This window comes from Dermacentor silvarum, chromosome 5 (genome assembly GCF_013339745.2).
Source record: "Dermacentor silvarum isolate Dsil-2018 chromosome 5, BIME_Dsil_1.4, whole genome shotgun sequence".
In the NCBI taxonomy this organism is placed as follows: Eukaryota; Metazoa; Arthropoda; class Arachnida; order Ixodida; family Ixodidae; genus Dermacentor; species Dermacentor silvarum.
In genome coordinates, this window is record NC_051158.1 from 133,447,290 (window position 1) to 133,456,651 (window position 9,362).

Genomic DNA, 9,362 nt, shown 5'->3' on the forward strand with positions numbered 1-9,362 from the left:
AGACAGCTAAGAAAAGCATAGCGAACCGTAGCTAACGACCCAACCTGTACGTTCTCGCTGACTGTAGCCGACAACAAGAATCTCTTCTTCTTCTCTAGATGCCTTCCGGAATCTCGAGCAGCCCGGTCGTCGCCTTTGTCGGCGCCAAGGCGCACTTGTGCACGAATACCCACGCGGCATTACCCTCCCTCCAGAGCGAGCATCGTCCCGATGCTGATCAGATCGTGGCCGAAAGACTCGTAGTTGATAGCTTGGCGGTGTCCACTTCACTCTGAATGATATGGCTTCATGCGCACTACGTGCACTAGCTCAGGCACCTGTTGACGGTGTTTAGAGCAGCATGAAACATCACCAACCACCTCGTAGGTCACGTCGCTAATACGGCATAGAACCTTGTATGGTCCGAAGTACCGGCGTAGAAGTTTCTCCGAGAGCCCTCGGTGTCGGACGGGAGACCAAAGCCACACTCTTTCTCCGGGCGTATAAGCAGCAAATTGGTGGCGGAGATTGTAGCGTCGTGCGTCGCGTTCTTGCTGACTACTTATCCTCACGCGGGCGAGCTGTCGTGTTTCCTCAGCGCGTTCAGTGAAATCTGCGGCATCAACATCTGAACTATGTCAGTCATGAGGCAGCATAGCGTCAAGCATTGTACTGACTTCTCGACCATGGACCAGAACGAACGGCGTCATTTTCGTTGGTTCTTGGCGTGCCGTATTGTATGCGAATGTGACGTATGGTAAGATTGTGTCACAGTTCTTGTGCTCCACATCGACATACATGCAAAGCATTCAAGTGTCTTGTTGAGGCGCTTGGTAAGCCCATTTGTTTGTGGATGATAGGCCGTCGTCTTCCTATGGGCTGTGCCACTCAGCGTGAGCACAATGCGCAGAAGCTCAGCTGTGAATGCGGCTCCTTTGTCGGTTATGATGATCGCTGGAACACCGTGTGTGAGGACAATGTTCTCGATAAAGAATCGTGCTGCTTCAGCTGCCGTGCCGCTCAGAATTGCCTTGGTTTACGCATATCGGGTTAGATAGTCCGTCGCGACTATGACCCATCTGTTGCCGCTGTCAGACAGTGGAAAGGGGCCCAGGAGGTCTATGCCACTTTGAGCAAACGGCGTTTCCGGTACTGGAACGGGGTGCAATAGCCAAGCGGGTTTAGTCGGTGGTGCTTTGCGTCGCTGACACTCAAGGCATGTCCTCACGTAGTGCTTCACCTCTTCTGCGAGCCTAGGCCAGTAGTAGCTTTGTTTGATTCGTGCTAGTGTTCGCGTGTAACCAAGGTGGCCCGATGTGGCTTCGTCGTGGCAGGTGCTGGTAGGCAGTAGATAAATCCAACACAGTGAAATATTTGCAACCGGCCATTTTTACAAATAGATCCTCCATCACGGGAAGGGGATAATGACCAGTTCTGAGGCATGGATTTAATGTCACCTCTAAATCCCCACACACCCTGACCTGGTTGTTTGGTTTAGGCACAACTACTAGTGGCGTCGCCCATTCACCCTGCTGAACTGGTACTAACACTCCTGTTTTCACGAGATTCTGCAGTTCCGAAGACACTGCTTCCTTAACCGAAAATGGTACCGACCGCGCTTTCTAAGCACTAATTTAGTGGCACTGTTCTTGATTAGGCCCAAGGTAGGCTCACAAATCTTAGCATCTTTTTCAAGCAACAACGCCACTTTGTCCAAGCAAACCCCGTGCATACTAGCCCAGTCTAACTTAAGTGCCGACAGCCGTCTCGTCCCAACAGCATAGTGTTGGTACCTTCGTTTGTTTTCACGACAACTAGCGGAACTTGCTTGTGCTGACCATTGTGCTCAACCGAAACGGTGAGCTTCCCAACTACCGTCAGCGGAGTGCCTCCGTAAGTTTTTAGCTTAAGACTGCATGGCTCTTTGGGTAGGCTGGGCCCGTACTTCCTGTACAGTGACTCTGGTACAATTGATACCGACGCCCCTGTGTCAATCTGCATACGGACACTGTTCTGTTCTAGCTTCAGACAAATTTCGTAAAGCCCGGTGCGCCCTTCACAGGAATATTGTGGAGCACAAGTTCACCCGCGTCACTGTATTCATCTATCGTGTTTGCAAAGTCTCTACTTCTGTCCTTGCACATCTTCGCTAAGTGCCCGACACGTTTACACAACCGACAACGATACTTTCAAAATTTGCAGATAGATGTTTCATGCGCTGAGCCTCATCGGACACAGGGCATCGATTCCGTCGCCCTTGTATCAGCCGGCATCGTCGAAGTTTCTTCTCTCCACCGCGGTGGGCGTTTTCCGCTATCTGGTTTGTGGTGAATAGCGCTAACGGTTCCTTGCGCTGCACCTGGCTGAATATCTCGACTTTCCTTGCGGGCCAACTCGATACACCTTGCGATATCGCAGGCATTTCTAAACGTAAACTTGCTGTTCTTTAGCAGCTCTACTTGCGTTTCTTTGTCGCAAAGTCCTGGCACAAATCTGTCACGAAGAGCCTCGTCCAAAAACGCCCCGAAGTCGCAGGACGTCGCCAACCGCTTCAGCTCTACCGCGAAAGCTGCCACTGTTTCGCCGTCTTGCTGAAAACGCCGATTAAATTTGAACCGCTCGGCAATTACAGAGGCTTTCGGCGCGTACTGCTTTTGCAGGGTCTGCACCAACTGTTCGTACGTCTTGTTTTCCGGCTTTTCTGGTTCCAGCAATGTTTTCAGGGTTTTGTAGGCTTTCTTCCCTATTACCGTTTTGAACACTGACACCTTAAGGTCGTCGCTCACCTGGGAAGCCTTCATGAAGTGGCCGAACCGCTCCACGTAGGACTGGAAATCTTCATCACCGTCCTCGATGAACTGATTGAACCTTCCCATCGTGGCCATCCTGCCAGGCTGCTCGCAGCACGCTCCGGGACCGTCGCTAATGGTGTCTTGCAGCCTAGTGGAATTCTTGTCCCATCTCGTCGCCAGTCTGTTTTTGCCGCGAGGGACGAGGCGGATTCTGAGTGGCCATGAGTGGCGAACAATATAAACGATTATTAGTGCGTGAGTGCTGAGCCAGAAGAACACGGAGCCCCCGGCTCACAGCGCTTACAAGGCGATGAGCACCGCGCTATCAGCGTGACGTCACACAGGCTTCGCATGACACCACATGCAGCACAGGTGAAATGCAAGAGAGGCGATTTTTCTGTTTTTCGCATTACGATTTTACCCCTGCGACACCCATACAAATTTTCAACTTTTCTATCGCCTGGTTTGTCGTGCATTGTTCAATAGGACTTAATTTGCATGACAAAGAAGTACATTTATGTACACGGGTTCATCCTCACTGAAATCAAGCTGCCTTGTACCTAACTTTGCTTTCTTTGCAGCTGACAAGAGCTTGTCTTGGGCAGTTCGCGTAAGAAGCTCCCCTACCACATTTGGTTTTCTCTTGTTCTTGCTTTTTGATGGTACTCGGTGTATGACATCAATATAATGAGTATTCACTTCAATGCCCAAGGAGTCAGCATTGACTGTTACTGTTCTCTTTAGGTCCTCATTTTGGGTTTGTGGAAGCACGTTTGTTTCAATGTTCATACCCCTGGAGTATGGTTTAAGCTCCACAATTTCTCTCTTATACGCTAAGTTCTATCCACATCTGTTCATTTTCCTTGTGATAGCGCTCATTCTCAGATTTCATGCCTCCCAGTTCCTGCCGGAACACCTCCACATCTTTCTGAAGGTTTCGAATCATCCGTTCATGAAAGTAATCGAATCTCGGATTCCTGCAAGTTCGGGGTATATTTCGGTTTCCGCAGTTCCAACATTTTTCCTTAAGGGGACGTGCTACTCGGAAAAGCTTTTTTCTTTAATGTTAGTGACAGCTCAATGAAACGTTCACCTTTTACATAGTGCTAGCTCCTCTTTGCGAATCTGCTTTAAGTTTTTGGTAGCTCATCTGGTTAAGTTTTTGCACGCCATGCATTTCTAAAAACAATTCATTTTGTGCAAGCTTAGACGAAAACAGTAAGCACAAAGAAAGCATTAAAAAGTAGCTCATATTTCTCCTGATGAATAGTAGAATTGAATAAAACAACAATATAATGTAACGTTTGTGTTTTACTCTGAAGGAAAATTCCAATTCTGAGTTCCAGTTTTACCATTCTCCACGAAGAAACTTTTGAAGGTATCTTACTGAATACATCTCTGGAATGTTCTCAAAGTTGTTTCTTTGAATTCAGGATATGTTAAAGCATAAGCATGAAAATTTAAATATTATCAGGCTAAATAAAGTTCACAAATTTTAGTGCACAAACTCTAAAAGTGTTACAAAAGAAAGAACTGAGAAAAACATGTTCGAAAGTTTAAAGTTAGAAATTGAAAGTCGCCATTCGATATGGAAATTGGAACGCGGCCAGCGCAAGCTTTCATTTTATTATATCTTGCGCCGCAACACCCCGGGCAACCATGGTTATTGGGAGAATGAGGCTTGGCCGAGCTTCTTATGCGATCCGCAATGGCGAGTGGTTGCGCGTTGTCGGCTGCGAGACACTAAAAGACGGCACACTTTCGGGCTTGTAATTACCACCTTGTGCTCTTTAAACTCAATTTTCACCCATTTTAAGTTGAGTGTCGTCTTTGACTAACAGTAAAGATTTTCTAACAGTAAAGACACTAAACTTATCAAAACAAGTGAAAAAAAAGAAATCGATAATTAAAAAAGAAACTGGCCTTCTTCGAGTAGCATCTACCCTAAGTCAATCAGGAATGTTCCGAGCCTCGCAGCCACTTCATTTAAAACTTTTACCACCTCTTTGATGCTGGTGGGCTGCTTTTCCGCATGGACCCTAGTGACACCGTCTAAGCTATCAGAGTTGATATCGTTCATTGCGTCAAACGAAACACAGCACTAGGGAAATGACTTGTGGGGTACAGTGTATACATGCACAAAGGTCAGCGGTACAGCGCTTAATTTGCAGTAAAGAAAACACTTTTGGCAGCGACAGCTTAAAAACTGATCATTATTATAGAAAAGAAGTTTTGAAACCAACCTGCAAAAATTGCACAATAGCTTATTAGTAGTCGTCCTTACGCCGTCACCGCCACTGCCAAAGTCAGATCTACAGCCGCTGCCGCATCAACACCCGCGCCACTGCCACATCGACAGCAAACATCCACTTGCACAAAAGCCTTTAATTTTGTCCAGGGCGTCGCGCACAACTGTGTTCTTACTTCCTACTGTATTTTACTAGAAAGCTATGCACATAGCCATGCCCTCTGTATGAAAGAGCGTGGCCAAACTTAGCATTCAAAATGTCAACTAAAAGTAATATGCACTTACTAGACAGTACATCCGCAGTGGGAAATGAAGCCCTGCTCAGTCCATACAATGCTTCTGTGAGCGCTCTACGACCTGCAAGCTACGGCAAGATAAGTAACAGCGGCGCAATCAATATGCTTAGTCTTACCTGATTGTGACAACTCATTTCTTGGCAGAGAGGCAGCAATAAGAGGCCAGCATGCATGGGTGCAGGTTCTATGGTGTCTGTTCAACCTTACTCGTAAAGACAAGTGTTGACACAACAAATGGAATAAATGGGCATGTCATGATACTAGAATATGATGCACTGAACCTACCTTAATTTCCCTGCTCTTGTGACTGGCTCCTACATTCGTAATGTCCTTTAAAAAACAGCACAGTTATAGTATGGGAGCCGATTTCTCCATCCATGCACACCATACCAGTGATTGGTGTCGTCGTTCGACTTACAGAAGGCCGAAAACCTGGCAAGTCGCTGTGAGCTTCGTCTGCAATGTCACCAAAATAGAAGAACAAAATGCACTTTTAAATACAATGTTCACATTGACAAAATGTGCGTGTTTCAGAAGTCTGGAAATTCAAATCTACCTCCACATTGTGCAGCGATGCAATTAAAGCTGCTGCTTTCTGCAATATAACATGAACTTAGCCTTGGAGTAATAATGGGCAATTTTGCAAACCTAAAATAAACAGCTCAGACAGCTGTGCTCAACTTTTTTTTAATTATGGGGTTTTACGTGCGAAAACCACGATCTCATGATGAGGCACGCCGTAGTGGGGGACTCCGGAAATTTCGACCACCTGGGATTCTTTAACGTGTATCTAAATTTAAGTACACGGGTGTTTTCGCATTTCGCCCCCATTGAAATGCGGTCGCCGCGGGCGGGATACCTATGCTCAACTGCTTGTAGCAAATAAAAGCTGCCATGAAATGTGAGAATATGCAGTGAGAGTATGTCGGTTGTATTTATTTACTCAAAATATGTGAACAGACACCGAGTGTGTCGAAATATGTGAACAGACACTGAGCATATGCACGGTAGCATAATTAGCAACCTTCAGATGACCCCTGGCATGCTGCCATCGTATTATTTTTTTGAGCAGCTGGCCCCTTGCGCATTGACTATTGTTGGGTTTGTGAGTAAACGAAAGTTCAGATGTCCAACAAACCATTAAAGATTTGCCTAGGTGGCTTCTGCATGACACATGATTCGTTTTACTTGGTGGGAATGTTTTTGTCAGTTAAATAAGCAACACAGAAAGCATTGGATGATGGACGAAGATTTAAAAATAATTATGCAAGAATATTGTGAGAGCACTGTGGACGCTTCCACAAGTGCAGCGCCTCTTTTTCAGACCGATTTTTGCCGTACCGTGCGTTCTTTCTGCACAAGAACATAAGGCATACCTTAAAAAGTATTCTGCTCAGTACCATCACAACAGCGGTACTTGTTAATAGCATAAAGACATTTTCTGAAACCAATGTGCTAGGGTCAGTAATTAGACCCTTTAGGTGGAAAGACAGCTACATAAACATTGCTTCCCTGCAGCCAGCGATGTTCAAATTCGCTAAATTCTGTCATACAAGCTCTCTGCGATGAAAGTTGTGAATGCAAACGTTAAACAAAAATGTCACAGTTTCGCCCTAAGGGCGAAGCAATGAATGCGATAGCAACACAGCAATGTCATACGAAGTAAGGTGAGCGGCTTTGGTAACAGTATGAATTGTAGTAAACATGAGCTGATTAAGTAAGCAGGTGTGCTGCGGCGTAAGTAGACCGACATGAAGAGAGACTCGATGACCACGAGAAGGCGCGTGTGAAACGATGGTGTTGATAAGAAGCGCTTCCCGTGGGCAGCGCGCGTGCGAAGGGACACACCTGTAGCGCTGCACTGCCGATCCGGGCAGCATTACATGTGTAGCGTGCGTTTGAAAATGTGACCCGACTATTACTAACTGAATGAACAAGCGTGGTGTGAGCGCGCACAAACAAACATGAAGAGATCACACTGAATGACTGCAGACAACGACTGTCAAAACACTGGCAGCAAGCATACGCCGCTGCGGGCGAAGGTACGTGCGGTCTATCGCTTCAACAGGAACTGAGCCGCGAATGCACGGCTCATAAAGGTCAGAGCCGTGTGGAGATAAGAGACGGTGCGGCGAGCGACGAGCGCGGTTGTTGGCAGAAGAAAATTGCGCCCCCCCCCCCCCCCCCGCTTCCTCCGGCGCTGGCTTCCCGCTTCCTTGCTTGCGCGCGGGAGAGATAAGAGACCGTGCGGCCGAGCGACGAGCGCGGTTGTTGGCACAGTAGAAGTGCCCCCCCCCCGCTCCCTCCGGCGCTGCCTTCCCGCTTCGTTGCTTGCGCGTGGGGGATTGAGTGCGTTCGCTCTCCGTGATAGCGTGCGTCCCAGCACGCTTGCGCTCGGGCATACGGCGCACGGTGAAGATTTTATCTATACGGAACCTCACGGCGACGGCGACGGCGACGGCGACGGCAGAAATCCGGTTGAAGTGTCCATATAATTGCTATCGCAACAATAAATAACAAATATGAACATGCAGGAAATGACATGCCACAATTCTTTCAGCCAACCAGTAAAACTGAAATGTCGTTCATTGGCCTTGCAGATATACATAATGCACCTACACAGCAAAATAACTGATTTAAAAATTACCAGATACAGTTTGCGGTAACCAAGCATTGTGGCAATGAAATAATCATATTGTTTTGAGTTGTACAACGAGATGTTTAAACGACATTATAAAATTGGCAGCTTCATTCATGCACCTTTATTGCATACAAGAAACCATACCATCATATGCTGAGTGCTGTGACCTATACAAAATACATGAAAGCTTCATCCTTGCAGATCTTTCAGTAACGCCATGTGTCACTCCTGCATGAGAACATGACAAAATTTCTTGAGCACTCTACATGTTACACTTGATCAGAGACGGGGAATGGGGAACGGGGCACGTGCCTGGTGTGCCAACCCCTGGCCATACAGAGCACCACTGATCACTCTCATGCATACCAGACTAGTGAATACATGGTTTTTCATAAATCTAGTGGCCCTCCAATATGATGGCCCTAACATCTTTAAAAATTCTTTAAAGATACCTGAAAAAGCATACTTTTCTGCATAGACTGTGGTGGCTGAGAAAGGGGCATCTCGTCTTCGTCACTGTAATGCCTTCTATTCTTTTTCCACGGCCATGGTCGCTTGCACTTGCAATGTTAGGGTTGTCTTCGGCTTTTCTCAGGTACCGTAGAGCATCATCGTAACTTCCTGAAATGAACTCACACTGACACAAGTATCTTGTACAGGCAATACTCTCCAGCACTGGCTTTGAAATGCAGGGCATCACTAGAACAACTTCTTATGTATTCAAACTTCACATGTATTCAAAAAGATTACCTGATGCAAGCGGTAGTTACCTTTTTCTTTGTTTTATGGTCTCTGTATTGTGTTCATTCTACACTTAAATGTAATTTCCCATACGCTCTTTCAGGCCTAATTCATTTTTCATACGAGTGAGAAAACAAGGCAAAAATGAAAGAAAAGTAACATAAGTATAACTAAATTATCAGTATTTATCTGTAAATTTCATTTGAATGCATGCAAAATTACAATACAAGCACGTTGAAAAAAAGATATGACTGCAGTTAAAGCCTCAACTAAGCAGTTTATTGGGGTCTTCTTACATTGTCAACAATCTGATTTGACCTATAAGAGCATTGTACGCCAACTTATACGCATTACTACTAGTAGGGTAAATGAGTTTTGATGACAGTGCTAGGGCTGGAAGCGACATTTTGTGGTGTTGTATTGAACTAGCATGCTGAACTAGTGTTGCAGTGATCAACTATGGTTCACTTAGCTGCTAGTGCCAAGACGCTGGAAGCAACATTGTCTATGTAAACAGATATTAGACGCTCCTTTTTCTTTAACAAGAACATTCAGGTACAGACACGTCTAGTTTGATATTGTTAAGTAGAGGTTGTGTTAAAGCTTTCTATTAAAACCTAAAAAGAACTATCGGAGCAAGCACGCATAAGAGGCTTAGAAACAGA

The 9,362-nt window shown here is 45.9% G+C and overlaps 1 protein-coding gene across 1 annotated transcript; it reads right to left on the reverse strand.

Annotated features, from left to right (window-relative positions):
- Positions 1–2,204: 2,204 nt before the first annotated feature.
- Positions 2,205–2,864, reverse strand: LOC119454435 (uncharacterized). The gene has a single exon (XM_037716370.1). It carries the CDS (start codon positions 2,862–2,864, stop codon positions 2,205–2,207), a length of 660 nt encoding a protein of 219 aa, XP_037572298.1.
- Positions 2,865–9,362: the final 6,498 nt, after the last annotated feature.